An 18,805-nucleotide genomic window follows, 5' to 3' on the forward strand; every position below is an offset into this window, starting at 1 on the left:
GCTGGGCTTTTCACCACAAGGAACCGTTGGGAGAATGCTACTCTGTGCTAGAATTGAGAGCCATGGCAGCAGGGGAATGAAGTGAAGGACTGAAGTAGGAGGAGTTGCAATCAAAGGAATGGACAGATTTAGTGAAGGGATGGTATGTTAAAGATGAAGGGGGTTTTGTTTTTGTTTTTAATGTTTATTTATTTATTATTGGCTGTGTCGGGTCCTAGCTGCGGCATGCGGGATCCTTTGCTGTGGTGTGCGGGCTCCAGAGCGTGCAGGCTCTCTGGTTGTGGTGCACGGTCTTAGTAGTTGAGGCAAGTGGGCTTAGTTGCCCCGTGGCATGTGGGATCCTAGTTCCCCGATCGGGGATCGCACCTGTGTCCCCTGCATTGGAAGGCAGATTCTCAACCACTGGACCACCAGGGAAGTCCCTGAAGGGGGTTTTGGTTAAATACGACTTTAAAATTTTGATCCTGGGTGACAGGAAAAATGGAAATTTAGAAGAGAGGTTGGTTTTGGAGAGAAGATGAGACTTTGGTTTTTGTCATGTCAAATTGGAAGTAATGCAGTGAACTGATGTTGTAGGATTAGAGGAGCGAGAAGTCAAGACTATGGGTAGAGAGTTGAGTGTCAGGGACTTAGATGGGTAGAATGGAGAGTCAGCATAAGAGAAAATGCACAAAGAGAAAAGCTGAGGGCAGGGCCTGAGCTTGGGGCCCCATAGCAGCCAGAGAGGGAGGAGAACATTTCAGAAGGGAATGGTGGGCGATAGTGTCAGACCTAGAGCAGTCAAATAGTGTGAATGCGAGATGGAGTAATGGAATGAACGACGGCTATCGAAAGCTGTTCCAGTAAAATGGTAAGATGGACTATAGATTTGGGTTGATTAGGACAGGTTTTAGGAAGGAAATGCACTTTCTACTGAGACTGGAGGGTGGATAAAAGAAAAGAACCTAGGGACCTCCCTGGTGGTTCAGTGGCTAAGACTCTGGACTCCCAATGCAGGGGGCCTGGGTTTGATCCCTGGTCAGGGAACTAGATCCCGCATGCTGCAATTAAGAGTTTGCATGCTGCAACTAAAGATCCCGCATGCCGCAACTAAAGATCCTCCACTCAGCAACAAAGATCCCATGTGCCTCAACTAAAAAGACCCAGTGGGGCCAAATAAATAAAGGAAAAGAAAAAGAAAAGAAAAGGAAAAAAACCTAGAGCCTGAATTATACTGATGTGAATTTGAGAAAACTCCTTCCAGATGACCCCATCCTTCTGAGAAAGAGAAGTGAAGTATATTTACTGGAAGTGGTCTGGTGATAGGAATTTGAGAGGCAAGAAGTCTGGCAGAGTTGCAGTGGTTTGGTTGGGATTGAAATGATAGTTTCTAAGGTTGGGGGTTGAATGGTATGTATCCTCACAAACAGTTGTGGGCCTACTGTGTATAGAGCACCATGGAGGATAAACTAAGAGCAGGAGAGACACTTGTAGAACTCTGGTAACTTATAATCTGTTGGGCTCAAAAGAGGATAGAATTGATGGTGTTTAAGTTTTGTTTATTTCCTTACCCCTTTTCACATAGGAGCTGGAGAGGGGAAGGGGAACAGTGGAGATGTTCCAAGGTCTGGGACTGATTTGGGAGTATCGTGTAAAATCAGAAGAGTGGGAAGCTGAGAGTCAGTTTTTTCATCTGTGAAATGGGAATAAATCGTGCCTAATTCCTATAGTTGCTATGAAACCTGAGTGAAGAAAGATAGATAAAGTGCCTCCCGGTCCATCTTGAGCACTCAGGAATTGTTAGCCATTGTTACTAAGGCCGGAATCACTGAAGGAATCACAATGGTCAACAGATAGTTGTAAGTATTGTAAGAAAACCCTTTCCAGAAGGCTTTAGGCTACAGAGGAGTGACTAGTGCTGAATTGGGAAGTTGGAAACAGTGGGGAAAAAAGTAAATCTGGGTATTGAAGGGTGAGTAGAAGTTTGCTGTCATTACATTAATGCAAATTGTGCAGGCATAAAAAAAGTCAGATCCTGATCATAACAGCCTAACACAGCTGCACAAAGATAGACTTCGGTGTGGACTGTGATCCAAAAATATAGGAACTGGGAAAGAAAGGACTTAATGCATAAATGGAGCTGTGTGGGTTTACTCTGAAAGGGCTTTATATGGAAGAAGGTAGGACCTAAGTTTATAGAATCTTTAAATTTGTAAACATAGAAGTAACCTAAGACATGGTCTGTCTAGCCACTTCAGGGAGATAAGGGACCTGAAACCAGAAGGGTGTTCATACCCGTCTACTGTGATATTTCTGGTAAAATAATGTACAGAGGTAGAAAGAATACAAATTTCTTTTGACAGATCCACAAAAGGAGTTAAATGAGTGGAATGGAGAAATTTGAATAAAAATATGTTTCTAAAACTGACTCCCCACACCAGCATTCAAAACAAAACACAACAAAGCAGGTGGAATGAGAGGCTGTGATACAATTATAGGAGCATAATCTGTACCAACTTCAGCAGCATCTGTTGCTCATTGTCACCCTTAGCTGCAGCTGATCATGCATCCCGGAGGTAGCACGTGTGTATTGTGGGAAGAAGTTGAATTTATCAGAAACATGGATTTTTTTGGCAGATTTTGAATACCAAAGCCAAATATTTTTGAAGGCAGTTTTATTAGTTTTCTTCCATTATAAAGATATTTCACACTCACTATAGCAAATGTGGGAAAAACACCCCCTCTTTCGAGCCCACTAGATTATAAATTACCAGAGTTCTAATGTCTCTCATAGTTTATCCTCCATGGTACCTACATGGTACTCTTCACATAGTAGGCCCACAATTGTTGTGCGGATAAATACCATTCAACCTCCAAATAATTTCTTCTAAAACATAAGGAGGAAATTCTTTTCTTTAATCATTATGGTTTTTAGTTTTTATAACATAGTGATTTATTTAAATACAATTTTATAATCTTGTTTTTTCCTGTATAATAAGCATTTTTTATAATCTGAACTCTGCATACACATTTTAATGTTTATGTACCCATTGAGTGGATGAAAAATTTATTTAAATGTTCCACTCTTGTTGTAAATGACATTGTTAAATCACAAAAGAAGATAATATTTGGCAACCATAATAATCATTGGCTTATCTTTCTCCAGTCTCATGAAGTACACATTTTTTGGAATATGGCAACCAACCATCTTAAAGAATTACCACCCTCCGTTTACCACCCTCTTCCCCTAGTGCTCATTAATAAGAAGCAAATGTGAGATTAGTGAAAAGAGTGGTGATTGGTGGTATTTTACAGGTTTTACAAATCTCTTTAATGTCTGAATTAATTGAAGATAGCTGGGTTTTCATTATTGCATTCAGAATCTTTCAATATAAGTATCTAAAGAAAATTGAGTCTCACACAGAGTATGTAGTGAGTTATTTTGCAGAATGTTCCTCAACTTGTGTCTAATGGTGGTTTCTCATGATTAGATTGAGGTCATGCATTTTTGGCAATAATATCACAGAAGTGATGTGCCCTTGTCATTGCATCAAAGGGTACATGATGGGGACTTCCCAGGTGGCACAGTGGTTAAGAATCCGCCTGCCAATGTAGGGGACATGCGTTCGATCCCTGGTCTGGGAAGATCCCACATGCTGCAGAGCAACTAAGCCAGTGCGCCACAACTGCTGAGCCCACAGGCCACAACTACTGAAGCCCACGTGCCTAGAGCCCGTGCTCTGCAACAAGAGAGGCCACTGCAAGGAAAAGCCCGTTCACCGCAACGAAGAGTAGCCCCCACTCGCCGCAACTAGAGAAAGTCCATGTGCAGCAATGAAGACCCAACACAGCCAAAAATAAATAAATCAATAAAAATAAATCAATAAAAAACAAAACCACCATAAAAAAAGGGTACATGATGTCAGTGTGTCTCATTACTGGTGATATTAACCTTGATTGCTTGGTTAAGGTGAGGTCTTTCTGGTTTCTGCACTGTAACATGTTTTTTCTTGTGATGAGAACTTTTAAGATTTACTCTCTTAGAAACTTTCACATATATAATACAATATTGTTAACTATAGTCACCATCCTGTACATTACATCCCTAGAACTTATTGATATTTCTCTTAAAACTGAAAGTTTGGGGAGTTCCCTGGTGGCCTAGTGGTTAGCCACCTAGTTCCCTGGTAGCTTTCACTGCTGTGGTCTGGGTTCAATCCCTGGTTGGTGAACCGAGATCCCACAAGCCATGCGGCGTGGCCAAAAAACCCCCCAAAGTCTGAAAGTTTGTACCTATTGACCATGGGCACACCACACCACCCCACCCCCACCTTTGTCAGCCACCAATCTGTTCTCTGTTTTTACGAGTTCAGTTTTTTTAGATTTCACCTATAAGCGAGATCATACAGTATTTGTCTCTCTCTGTCTGACTTATTTCAGGAAGCATAATTCCCTCAGGTTCCATCAGTGTTACAAAGAGCAGGGTTTCCTTTTAATGGCTGAATAATATTCCGTTGTGTGTGTGTGGGGGGGATGTATCACATTTTCTTTTCTCATTCATCCATTCATGGACTCTTTGTTTCTTTGTCTTGGCCATTGTAAATAATGCTGCATTGAACATGGGTGTGCAGATATCTTTCAAGATAGTGATTTTGTTTGCTTGGGATATATACCCAGAAATGAGATTGTTGGATCATATGGTAGTTTTATTTTTAATTTTTTGAGGAACCTCCATACTGTTTTCCATAGTGGCTAAACCAATTTACATTCCCACCGGCAGTGCACAAAGTTCCCTTTTCTCCACATCCAGTACTTGTTATCTCTTGTCTTTTTAATGACAGCCATTCTTACAGGTCTGAACTGATATCTCATTGTGGTTTTAACTTGCATTTCCCTGATAATTAGTGATTAGTGATGTTTTCTTGATGATTAGCACCTTTTCACATACCTGTTGGCCATTTGGATGTCATCTTGAAAAAAATGTTTATTTAGTTCCTCTTCTTGTTTTTAACATCAGATCTTTTATTGCTATTGAGTTTTATGACTTCTTTATATATTTTGGATATTACCCCTTATCAGATATATGATTTTTAAAAAATATTTATTTATTTGGCTGCACTGGGTCTTAGTTGTTGCACGCGGGACCTAGTTCCCTGACCAGGGATTGAAACTGGGCCCCCTGCATTGGGAGCGTGGAGTCTTAACCATTGGACCCCCAGGGAAGTCCCCAGATATATGATTTACAAGTATTTTCTCCCATTGAATAGATCACCTTTTCATTTTGTTGATGATTTCTTTTGCTGTGCAGAAGCTTTTTAGTTTGAATCCCATTTGTTTATTTTTGCATTTGTTGCCTTTACTTTTGGTATCGAATCTAAAAAATCATCACTAAGATCAATGCCAAGGAGCTACCCCCTATGTTTTCTTCTAGGAGTTTTATGGTTTCAGATCTTATGTTCAAATCTTTAATCCATTTTGAGTTGATTTTTATGTAGGGGGTAAGATGGTAGCCCAGTTTTATTCTTTTGCATGTGGCTGTCCAGTTTTCTCAACACCGTTTATTGAAGAGACTATCCTTACCCCATTGTATATTCTTGGCTCCTTTGTCATTAATTGGCCATAAATGCAGGGGGTTATTTCTGTACTTTGTATTCTTTCCTGTTGATCTGTGTCTGTTTTGATGCCAGTACCATATTCTTTTGATTACTATAGCTTTGTAATATAGTTTGAAATTGGAAGCATGATGCCTCCAGCTTTGTTCTTCTTTCTCAAGATTGCTTTGGCTATTTGGAGTCTTTTGTGGTTTCATACACATTTTAGGATTGTTGTTTTCTATTGCTGTGAAAAGTGCCATTGGAATTTTAATAGGAATTGCATTGAATCTGTAGATTGCTTTGGGTTATATGGACATTTTAACAATATTCTTCTAATCCTTGAGCATGGAATAACTGTCCATTTATTTGGGTCTTCTTCAGTTTCTTTCTTTTTTTCTTTTTTGGCTGCGTTGGTTCTTCATTGCTGCACTCAGGCTTTCTCTAGTTGTGGTGAGTGGGGGCTAGTTTTTGTTGCGGTGTGCAGGCTTCTCATTGTAGTGGCTTCTCTTGTTGCAGAGCACGGGTTCTAGGCGTGTGGGCTTCAGTAGTTGTGGCACACAGACTCAGTAGTTGTGGCTCATGGGCTTTAGAGCACAGGGTCAGTAGTTGTGCATGGGCTTAGTTGCTCCATGGCATGTGGGATCTTCCTGGACTAGGGCTCAAACCCATATTCCCTGCATCGGCAGGTGGATTCTTAACCACCGTGCCACCAGAGAAGCCCTTCTTCAGTTTCTTATAGTTTTCATCTCCTTAGTTAAATTATTCCTAGGTATTTTATTCTTTTTGATGCAATCATAAATGGGATTTTTTTCTTAATTTCTCTTTCTGATAGTTCATTGTTAGTGTATAGAAATGCAACTGATGTTTATATATTGATTTTGGACCCTACAACTTTACTCAATTTGTTTAACTTTGGTGGATAGAGTGTTCTGTAAGGTCATGTCATCTGCAAATAGTGACAGTTTTTCTTCTTCCTTTCCGACTTGGATGCTTTTTATTTCTTTTTCTTGCCTAATTGCTCTGGCTAGGATTTCCAGTACTATGTTGAAAATAAGTGGTGAGAGTAGGCATCCTTGTCGTGTTTCTGATCTTAAAAGAAAAACTTTCAGTTTTTTGGCCATCAGTATGATGTTATCTGTGAGTTTGTCATATATGGCCTTTATTATGTTGAGGTATGTTTCCTCTATACCCACTTCGTTGAGCTTTTTTTTTTTTTTTTTTTTTTGCAGTACGCGGGCCTCTCACTGTTGTGGCCTCTCACGTTGCGGAGCACAGGCTCTGGACGCACAGGTTCAGCGGCCATGGCTCACGGGCCCAACTGCTCCGCGGCATGTGGGATCTTCCCGGACCGGGGCACAAACCCGTGTCCCCTGCATCGGCAAAAAAAACCCAAAAAAACAAAAAAAAACTCTGCCTTCCAGTGTAGGGGGTGCAGGTTCGATCCCTGGTCAGGGAGCTAAGATCCCACATGCCTTGGGGCTGAAAAAACTAAAACAGTAGCAATATTGTAACAAATTCAATAAAGACTTTTAAAATGGTCCACATCAAAAAATCTAAAATAAATAAATAGCAGTAATTGCTGTTTAAAAAAAAAACAAACTTTGAATGGGTTTTCCCTGGTTGCACAGTGGTTAAGAATCCACCTGCCAACGCAGGGGACACGGGTTCGAGCCCTGGTCTGGGAAGATCCCACATTCTGCGGAGCAACTAAGCCCGTGCGCCACAACTACTGAGCCTGAGCTCTAGAGCCCACAAGCCACAACTACTGAAGCCTGTGTGCCTAGAGCCCGTGCTCACAACAAGAGAAGCCACAACAATGAGAAGCCCTTGCACCACAGTGAAGAGTAACCCCCACTCGCCGCAGCTAGAGAAACCCTGTGCGCAGCAACAAAGACCCAGCACAGCAATAAATAGATACATACATACATACATACGTACGTACATACATACATACCAAAACAAAAAAAGCTTTGAAATGATTAGTCTCAGAATGGTACCTCAATAATAATATTAGAAAATGTCATTTATAAGACACAATAAGGTAAATAATTAACATCATCAAGCCATCATATTTTTGTTTCTTATTTCAGTTTCATCCAGTTTTCTTGGCATAGACTCCTCTTTCATGAATCAGACAACTCCCTGCTATGGTCAGTTTCATCTTTTTCATCATTTTTAGACGTGGATGGTACAGCTGTGGTTTGAGAAATCGTGTCTTCTAACCTTCCTTTTTTAAGGAAACAATTCATTTTTAAATCTAAAAAGTTATTATAGACACATTTTCTTTTATTTGGGAATAAAATGTTGTTACAGGCATAAAATGTTAAAATAGTAGTTTTAGATAAAATTTTTAAATTTAGAAAAGTTTAAAAAATTTAAAAACATTATTGCAAAATAAAACAACAAAATGTACTGCTTGTGTTTTTGTGTAGGCATAAGCAAAGCTTCAGAATTGAAGTTATCGATATGTATGTTAGACAATATTCAGTTTATAGGAATAGCATGTGTAATTGATGGTAGCTGGTAAGAGTGCAGAACTGAGATGAAACTGAGTTAATCTCTGAAAAACATATTTGTACCCCAAACCTGTTATCTTAGAAAATTCCAGGTAACACAAGACTATACAAGCACACATTCCATTAGTTGTCAGAGTGATGGCATCATTGCTATCATGTAGCCTCTGGAAAACTCCACTGTATACACCTGAGAGAATAAGAGTGGAAAAGGCAGGTAACATTTTAGTATTAATATGAAAATAGTACTGGCCCCTCAGAGGCCTGTGGCCCTTCAGGAGTCTTTGAGAACTGCTGCACTAAGTGACTGTAACTGCAGCCGGATGTGAAACTCTGATGGGAGGAAGGGCATTGTTATTAGTCAAGTGCTTTTTTGCCCGGTACTGTGTTAGGAGCTTTATAAGATATAATCTCATTTAATCAAAGTCTTTGTAAGGACTTTGGCAGTGAAATATGAGGATGTGGATCTGGAGTGAGATGGGGAGTCATTAGAGGGTTTTGAGCAGAAGAAGGATATGATCTGAGTTTAAAAGCGGTTTCCATTCTTTCTGTGTTGAGAATAGCCTATGTCGGCAAAGGGACAATGATGGGAGCAGGGAGACCAGTTAGGGAGCTGCTACTTTAATCAAAGTAAGAGCTAAGGATTGCTTAGATCAGGATGCTGGCAGAGGAGGTGGTATGAGGTCACAATTGGATTATATTTGAAGGTGAGATTTTGTTAATTGGTTGAGTGTGAAATGTGAGTTGGATCAAGGATGGCCCTAAGGTTTTTGACCAGAGTAACTGGAAGGGTGGAGCTGCCATTTCCTGAGATGGAGAAGACTACTGAAGGAGCAGGTTTGGGATGGGGAGAAGATCAGCTATACATAGAAATTGGTGTTCAGGGGAGAAGTATGGGTTAGAGATGTAAATTTGGAAGTTGTCAGCCTATCAGTGGTATTTTAAGTCACAAGCCTGGACAAGATCACAAAGAGAGTGTAGGTATAGAAGAGAAGACAACTTGAGGACCAAGTCCCTCAGCGCTGCATGATTTAGAGGCAAGGAGTTAAGGAAAGAGTAGCACACAAGGGAGCAACAAAACCAGAAGAGTATGTGTCCTGGAAACCAAGGAAAGATTGATTCAACGCAGAGTGAATGTCACCATGACAAGGCTACTGATGCATCAAGTGGGATGAAGATTGAGAGTTGACCATTGGAGGTCATTAATTGGTGACCTAGATAAGGGAGTGAAATTCTGTTTGTGGTGGGTTCAGGAGAGAGTGGTAAAGGAGAATATACATCGGTTATTATAGACAATTTTATTGAATAATTTTGCTATAAAGAGGAGCAGTAGATAGACGGGGGATGTAGAGTCGAGTGGGTTTTGTTTTTTCTTAAGGGAGAAATTAAAGCATGTTTTATGATGATGGAAATGATTTGATCTGGGAGAAAGGTAAAATGTTATGATGCAGAAGACGGGGGTGGGGTAGAATTGTTGGAGCAATGTCCTTAAGTAGGGCAGAGAGAAGATCTAATGCACAGATGGAGGGGTTGATTTTCACCTGGAGCACAGATAGTGCCTCTGTAGTACCAGAAGGAGAGGCAGGGTATGTGGGCATGGATGCAGGTAGGTAGGTGAATGTAGAGATGGAACATGTGGGTGTTGTATATTCTCAGCAAAACAAAAACCAAGAGATTGAGGGTGGGGCAATTAAGGGTAATACGCAACGTCAAATACAGCTGTGAAAATGGCAAAGAAGCTGCAAAAGGACAGTCTGGGGTAATGTAATATAGCAACAAATTAGTCTACTTGTGAGTTTCACATCTGGTTATCTCAAGTGAATTCTAGGATTAACCATTACAGAGCTTCCCATTTTGGTTCAAGATTCTCATTAAATGAGGTATACTTAAATTTCTTTTTTTAAAAAATTCATTTAATTTATTTTATTTTTGGCTGTGTTGAGTCTTCGTTGTGGTGCGCAGGCTTCTCATTGCAGTGGCTTCTCTTGTTGTGGAGCACAGGCTCTAGGCGCACAGGCTTCAGTAGTTGTGGCTCGTGGGCTCAGTAGTTGTGGCTCGTGGGCTCTAGATGCAGGCTCAGTAGTTGTGGCTCTCAGGCTCTAGAGTGCAGGCTCAGTAGTTGTGGTGCACAGGGCTTAGTTGCTCCACAGCATGTGGGATCTTCCCGGACCAGGGCTTCAACCCATGTCCCCTGCATTGGCAGGCGGATTCTTATCCACTGTGCCACCTGGGAAGCCCTTAAATTTCTTTAAGTTTATTTAAATTTATAACATCTTATCCTCCATGTCAAGGAATGTTTTTAAGTGTACTGCCTGATGAGGGTGTGATGTTTTATATGTGCTCCAATGATTAGCTTTCACAGTCAGGTTTTCCCCTAGAATTATCCTTGTTTTAATGGTCATAACTTACAGTTTTTTTATAGGTAATGTATAAAAATATTAGAAGAATTTATTAACAGGAAATCAAAAGGGTAAAAACAGTTGATTACATCAGGTCTGTTTTGTATGCTAATAACACTAATGAAAACAGCAACCATCAGTTGTATAAAATGTGTTTATTAACTTTTTAAAAAATATTTAAATATTTATTTATTTATTTGGCTGCGCTGGGTCTTAGTTGCGGCATGCGGGATCTTCATTGGCGGCACACGGGATCTTTAGTTGCAGGATGCGGGGTCTAGTTCCCTGACCAGGGATCGAACCCGGGCTCCCAGTGCGCAGAGTCTTAATCACTGGACCACCAGGGAAGTCCCTAAATGTGTTTATGAACTTTGATATAAAACGCAGATCTGTAAAACCAGTGGCCAAATGATTTCTCTTTTTTTTTGGCCATGCCCCGCAGCTTGCAGGATCTCAGTACCTGACCAGGGATCGAACCCGGGCCACGGTAGTGAAAGCGCCAAATACTAACCACTAGACCACCGGGAACTCCCCCAAATGATTCCTAATGAAGGAAGAAATGCAAACAGATTCATAACTCACATTTTTGTCAAGTCATCCATTCCTAGAACTGTTTAAGGACTTCGCCTAATCAATGATTTTTTTATGCATTTGAAAGTATATTGCTTAATATTTACTCTTTTGAATGAAATCCAAATTTATGTTCATTATTAAAGTATATAATCAAAGTCAAAGCCTTTAAACAGTTAACTTTAGGAGAAGCAGCAAAATAAAACAAACAAAAACCAGTGCTGCCTCTTCCATGCTTTTGCGGTTCTTTCTTTGCTCTTGATCCTTAGCATGTCATATATCATCATGGTTTTTTTGTGTTTACAAATGATGTTGTAGACTGGTGTTATTTCATATGTAAGTTTGAAAAGACAATACATAGGTAATTACCCCTTTTCTCTTATTTGGAGAGAATTTTACTGTCTGGCTGAGACCAGGATTTATGGATCTCGTCTTGGTTGGTGTCACCTCTTAAAGGTAGTACAGTGACCATGCTAGGAAAGAGCTGGCTATCCCTGCTGAAGTGATCAGGCTGATCAGCTTACTGTTGCAGTTGTTTCCCTGCCTGCCCCAGCTGTTACATTGTTGTAGGTTGAGTTCTAGGGTCCTTATTAACCTGTTTCTTTTGCATTCTGGATTGATGATCTAGGAGCTTCTTGATAAAGATAATTGTCTTGGTTTTGCTCAGGAAGATCACAGCCCTTTCTGCAGAATGGGCACTGTATTTTGGACTGAATAATTCTGAAGCTGGCTGGGGTTAAAGCTCAGACTTTACAGAAAGAGAAAAACAAATATTGTATATTAACACATATATGTAGAATCTGAAAAAATTGGTATAGACGATCTTATTTACAAAGCAGAAATAGAGACACAGATGTAGAGAACAAACATATGGATACCAAGGGGGTAAGGGGAGGGTGGGATGAACTGGGAGATTGGGATTGACATATATACACTATTGATACTAGGTATAAAATAGATAACTAATGAGAACTACTGTATAGCACAGGGAAGTCTACTCAGTGCTCTGTAGTGACCTAAATGAGAGGGAAATCCAAAAAAGAGGGGATATAGGGACTTCCCTAGTGGTGCATTGGTTAAGAATCCACCTGCCAATGCAGGGGTCATGGGTTTGAGCCCTGGTCCAGGAAGATCCCACATGCCGTGGAGCAACTAAGCCCATGCGCCACAACTACTGACCCTGTGCGCTAGAGCCCGTGAGCCACAACTGCTGAAGCCCGCATGCCTAGAGCCCGTTCTCTGCAACAAGAGAAGCCACCGCAATGAGAAGCCCGTGCACTGCAACAAAGAGTAGCCCCTGCTCACCACAACTAGAGAAAGCCCGCATGCAGCAACAAAGACCCAATGCAGCCAAAAATAAATAAAATAAAATAATTTTAAAAAAACAAGAGGGAAAAAAATAAAATAAAAATAAAAAAACAAGAGGGGATATATGTATGCGTATAGCTGATTCACTTTGCTGTACAGTATAAACTAACACAATATTGTAAAGCAACTATACTCCAATTAAAAAAAAAAAAAAGCTCAGACTTTACCAGAAGAATCATGTGTACAGGCATAGCTTTCCCCTGGTTCCCTGGGAGTTCAGAACTGGAAGCTGTCATCTAATTCCACCCATAGGCATTATGCTGACAGACAAAGAAATAGAAGACTGATTTTTAAAAAAAGTCTATACACATTTTAAGATATTGGCAGGCAAATTGTATTTATACAATGAATTTGACACCAAGTTCTCTACCAAAGAAAAGTTAGCTCTGTGGAGTGATAGACATGAACAGCCTTCTCAAGGGCTCTGATACTTGAGGCTGGTGTAGACACACTGAATGGCTTACTTAAACATTTGGTCAGTGCCACCATGCATACAATTAATTGGCTGTACAGGATACCTAAGTCTTCTAATAACTGCCAGAGGAAGAGCCACAGAAGAGGGATTACTTAATAAGTGGTCTGGTATATGTAAGCAGGTTACTCAACATCCAGTAAACACCAGAATGGGACTAATGATAGCAGGGGGAGTTAGTTAAATACAAGGGCAAACATCTAACACCAGTGACAATCAGCAAATAAACACTGTTATAGGCTATTAAGTCTTTCCTTAAAGATGGGCTCCATCTGTCTAAAATTGAAATGCAGCCTTTCCTGCAGGTAGAGAATGATCTAGTTTTCAGAAGTTCTCCCCTCTAGCCCTGGTTTTATTTTATTTATTTTTATTTATTTTTAAAATTTATTTATTTATTTATTTATTTATTTATGGCTGTGTTGGCTCTTCGTTTCTGTGTGAGGGCTTTCTCTAGTTGCGGCAAGTGGGGGCCACTCCTCATCGTGGTGCACGGGCCTCTCACTATCGCGGCCTCTCGTTGCGGAGCACAGGCTGCAGACGCGCAGGCTCAGTATTTGTGGCTCATGGGGCTAGTTGCTCCGCGGCATGTGGGATCTTCCCAGACCAGGGCTCGAACCCCTGTCCCCTGCATTGGCAGGCAGATTCTCAACCACTGCGCCACCAGGGAAGCCCTAGCCCTGGTTTTATAATTAGCAAATGATAAGGCAGTCTTAAGAACTCTCCTTTCCAGATAAAAAGATAATTTCTGTTAAACCTTTTTTATTTACTGAACTTGGCAAAAAAAGTTTTTAAAAATCCATGAAGGTCTTTCAGTACCCTTATTCAGCTTTTGAGTAGATAGTCTTATTCTTATAATTTTAGTAATTATTTATTTAGCCGTGCCGTGCAGCATGCAGGATCTTAGTTCCCCGACCAGGGATTGAACCCATGCCCCCTGTAGTGGAAGCGCGGAGTCTTAACCACTGGACCACCAGGCATGTCCTAGTAATTACTTAATTTATGAAGAATGGTTGCCCCAGAGAAATTCCTTAAGAGGAATTCTAAAATTTGCTTACTTTCCTGCTCTGGTGTTAGAGGCCAATTTTGTGTTCAAAAATATGATTTAAAAGTATAATGGGACCTCTTTTTTTTTTTGTAAAGAACCTTCTTAATTCAGACTTATCTACCAGTAATAATGCCAGTTAGCAGTTTGAACAACATATTGTGGAGCTTTCTTGATTCACAGATACATATTTACATAGCATTAGAATGTTCCCTGGCAGCAGGGGAGGGCGGGGTGGGGGGCGGGGGTCCTCCCTGTTTAGCCTTAACTGACAAGAGTGATTTGTAGTTAACACGGATTATTTTCATATGAACAAGTACTTAGGGTGTTCACATTTTTTTTTTTTTGACTCTACTGTTGATTTACTTCACAGGTCATAGATAGAATAAAATTTAAATTTTTACTTGGCTCCTCAATTATAAATTTGGATTAATGATGTCTGAATTAATTCATGAAGCCTGTGCCAGATGCTTCATGTGCTTTTTTGTCTAGAAGATATTTTGATAAATTTAGTCTCCTTGCTGGCCATTTATTTCTTAGGGTCTTAATGGCCCTGTAGTTCTAAGAAATATTGAATTAATGTTCAGGATGTCACTCTCTAGTTACATGAATTGTTACACTGAATGTTAACATGATAAAATAAAATCATTTAAATCAGATTTAGTTTCTAGCTTCTGTTTTATGCCTGTCTCCTAGAAGTTTTGATAAAATGAAAAGATAAGCCCTTTTAATGTCAGTTTACCACATGATACAAAGTAAATGGCCCTGTGATGATGCCTGGAATATATTGCAGAAGGAGTGTTAGTGGTAATCACAAGGGAAGCAGAATGGAGCGAAGTCCTGGGGCCTCTGCTGAAGCATCCCTAATGGATATCTGCTTGCCAGCCATCTGGAGCAGGAACTGAAAGGAAGTTCTAGGGGTCTGTCAAGGAATTTATCCCCAAGTGTCATCTAGTCCTTTGATGTTGATATGGGTGAGGGAGGAGGAGAAGCAACTATGAAGAAGAGTGAGACAAGACCAGGGTGTGGATTTGTGTGGTTATTTTTGGTTGGTAATCATGATACTTCCATCACAGGAATGTTGAGTACTCCAATATCTCAAAGGAAAGACTCTCCAAAGGGAATAAATAAGAATGATTTCTCTGTAGCAACTTGAGGGAAACTGAGCCCAAAATAACAAATAATTTTTTATAAATTTAGAATATGTTTTGTTATAAAAATTTGAAAGCGATTCCCTTGGTAGTCTTAGATAGTAATCATTCAACAACCACTTTTAAAGCGCTGGCTCTCTTCCAGGTCCTGTGCTAAATGCTTAGTATTCACTGATAAGCAAAAATATGGACTCCGCTCTTATGAAGTTTACAGTTAACCACATTCAGAAATATTGGCTCACAAGGTGAGGTGACATTGTCTAGGAAAAAGGAACATCAGTTAATGAGCACCATTTGACAAAAGACCTTGATATGGACATAGTGGGCAGGGGTGTCTCAGGGAGGCTGCTCTGATCTCTGAGTAGGAGTTAATGAAGGCATTCCAGATAGAGGGAACAGCATGTGCAAACACTCTGTAGTAAGAAGGAGCGTAGAGCAGTTGAAGAATGAAATTAGGCCAGTGCTGCAGAGGTGCAGAGTACAAGCATGAAGTGAGGTAGGTGGGGCCAGACCATGGAATCCTTGTCAGCCATGGTCTTTCTTTGCTTTTTTGGTTGTTCATTATTTTTAAACTTTTTATTGTGGAAAATTTCAAACATACACAGAAGAGAGAGAGACACTCAGCATACTTATCGTCTAGCTTTCATCAGTACTTGGTCAATCTTGTTTCATCTGTATTTTCACCCATCTGATTATAGTTGTGATTTAAAAAGTAATGGAAGGCATTTGAAGGGTTTTAATAAGAGCAGGGGTAGGTGGGAAACTTGACTTGATATTTGTTTTGAAAGATAATTTGGACTGCAGAGAGTGAGTAGACTGGAGCGGGGAGAGTACATATATTGGGAGACGAGTTAGGCAGTCACTATAGTAGTTCTGTCCAGGTAAATGCCTTGAATCAGGTTAGTGGCAGAGGAGCTGAGAGAAGTGGACAGATTTCAGAGATGTAGAGAGGAAGATCCCAGACTTGGTAACAGGTCGGATATGAGAGGTGAAGGAGAGGGAGAAGTTGGCTCTGGTGACTCCTAGGTTTCTGACTTGAATCTAGGATGGCTGAATGATCCTGAACTTGAAGGATGGTTGGTGGTATCACAGTGTGAAGACCAAGCACAGGAAGAAGGAAGGCAGCCAGTTTCACTGTCTTACCAATTCCTTAAACTTCAAATTCTGTGCCTTCCTCCAGGTTACGTGACAGCATGGTTTCTCACACTGAGGCCAAAGAACTAAGCTGAATTGGAACTGTGCTCTCTTAACCCTCTTCAGAGCAAAGGATATGGTCATGTTTGGGTTCAAAGAACATCCTGAAGATGTCTTGTAGAATGGGGCCAGGAAGGCAGCAAAGCAAAGTCTGTCCTAATGGACAGGTGCAAGTAGTCAGAAACATTTTCTTTGGACTTTAACACTTGCCATGTTCTTTGAGGAGTCACCAATTCTTTAAAATAAACCAGAAAAAAATGTAACACTTTCTAAATATTGTTTCAGGGTCTTATTCAACCATTTCCTTTCTTTTTAATCTTTCAGGTAATAGACTTATAATAAACTGCCTCTAGGAAATCTTGGCTTTGTCTCCAAGATTATGAGTACTACGTGTCTTAGCAGAGGCACTTGTGTTAGTCCTTTTAGGGAGAAGTCAGGATTAGTCTCCTGTCTCTGGAGTCTCTACCAGCTAGCTGCTTGTGCTGCTTACGGTTCCTGAGAAGACCCTCTTGGCCCCTGCCCAGCTCATGGCTAGCTGTAATCGTCTGTAGAAATTTTTAAAAAATCTCTTCACCATCCTGGGGTGGCATGTGATAAACGAATGATTTTAAGTAAAAAATGAATCACTTCAGATCAATTTATTGGTTGTTCTCAGAGAGGTCTTCTCTGGCTCTCTTTAACATAGCTCTCCAAGTCACACACTGTCACATCATGCTCTTCCATCTTCTTCCTAGCACCTATCACTGTCTAATATTACCATATTTCCCCTTTACATGACTCCCTCCCTTAACACTGAGTCCACGAGAGCAGCACTCCCCTCTGTCTTGCTTACCAGTGTAGCTCAGTGCCTAGACAAGACAAATACACATTCCCAAGAGATAGTTTTTGAATGAATCAGTGAATGTCAATATATATTTCTACCTTTCTCATTCACATAGTTTAAAATAATCACATAAGAGAAGTGATTTATCAACAGGTAAATTGTTTGGTACTTAATGCATATTAAAACGCACAGTGAGATGTAGCTATGCATTATGGTTTACAAAATAGACAAAAGTTGCTAACATGATGTTTGGAATTTTTACCATTAAACTACTAGTTTATTTCATTATTTTAGAATAATTTTATTTCTAACTGATGAAAAGCGAGAGATTTCAGGATGCTTTTTGCAAGTACAGTATCTTTCAGTATATAACATTGACGGTGTGAGTAACCTTTAATTCCCACTAGTAAAAAGTCAAGATGGAGATATTACTCATCATTATATTTTTTCTTTTGCTATTAGCTTTTGAAGTATGGGGACATATTCATGTCACATATAAATTTTGATCTGTTGAATGCAACTTACAGATCTCGTAGAAATAATTTTGAAAGAAATTTGCATAAATATATTTATGTTCCTTGTAAACTTACATTTTTATACTAGTGTTCCTTCTCTATCCTGTATTCAACTATAATAGATTCAATGATCTATTATAGGTTGTGACATGATAATCATTTGTGTCGATAGGATCTCAAAGGATGGGTAGGATTTACATATTGATTTTTTTGTTTAGATTTAGACGCTGTCATCAATTTTGAAATTGTTGTTAGTAAAAATGCATATTTAAAAATATAAGTTTTTTAAAAAAGCTTCTGCAGAAGGGAAACAACAGGTTAAACTCTTGTTGGAAATATTGAAAATGATGCAGGAGTCTTTTCAGTGCTAGAGAACAAAAGGCTTGAGCTTCCATGTGAGAGCAAAACCTTAGTTCATTTAAATTTAGTTACATTTGCAGTGACTGACAATAAGGACAACTTAAGAGCTATTACAATTTCCTATGCCAGTCTTGTTTTCTGACTTTTTACAATCATCTAAACATGTTTCTTGATGTCCAACAGAGGTAGATAAAAACAGTCTTTGTAATATAGTAATTTGACAGCAGTAGAAAATACCAGCAGAGAAATTTGTGACCTGAAACAAAGTGTGGTCAAGTTTAGTCTTACTTGAGAACTTAACTCAATCTGGTTAGTTAGCAAAATGGATTCCTTGTGTAGCTTCCCAAGGATGAAGCTAGGAACAGATATTGGGAGACAACCAGGAGTCTCTGCAACATTTCTCTTCTTCCTGCTTTCCCTAGGCTGCCACACCATCACCCCCACCCACAAATCAAGCATGGAGTGTAGAGGAAGTTCCTTTTGACTGGAGGCAGGGGTGCAGGGTGAGTAAAGGTGAATGGTGGGAGTGACATTTGTAACTGTCAAGATGGGTTACCAGGTTCCATCCAGCGCAGTGTCAGAATCAGTGCTGGGCTTTGACTACATGATTTTTTCCTTTGTGAGGATGCCTGTGGAGTAGGAATCATTTTTCTGGCATTTCAAGAGACTGATAGCTAGACTAATTTTGAACTGGACATGTGAAAGTTATAAATGTGCAATTACTAAAAATATGTGCTGATCAGAACTCTCACCTAGTCGTGTTTAATACATCTATTTTGGGCCCACTTCCCACTGCCAAGACTCCCTAATCTCCCACAACTGCTG

At 39.9% G+C, this 18,805-nt stretch overlaps 1 protein-coding gene across 4 annotated transcripts in view; it reads left to right on the forward strand.

Annotated features, from left to right (window-relative positions):
• NUDT3 (nudix hydrolase 3) overlaps nucleotides 1–18,805 on the forward strand; it is a 98,077-nt gene that overhangs the window by 17,282 nt on the left and 61,990 nt on the right. For 2 of the 4 annotated variants that reach the window (XM_060111228.1, XM_060111229.1), the window contains exon 2: nucleotides 18,403–18,483. The exons of the other annotated variants lie outside the window; for them this stretch is intronic. In XM_060111228.1, the coding sequence (XP_059967211.1) occupies nucleotides 18,403–18,483 (81 nt within the window). The remainder of the gene's footprint in view (nucleotides 1–18,402; nucleotides 18,484–18,805) is intronic. 4 annotated transcript variants of the gene reach the window in all.

The sequence above is a fragment of the Mesoplodon densirostris genome, chromosome 10 (assembly GCF_025265405.1).
Source record: "Mesoplodon densirostris isolate mMesDen1 chromosome 10, mMesDen1 primary haplotype, whole genome shotgun sequence".
NCBI lineage: Eukaryota > Metazoa > Chordata > Mammalia > Artiodactyla > Ziphiidae > Mesoplodon > Mesoplodon densirostris.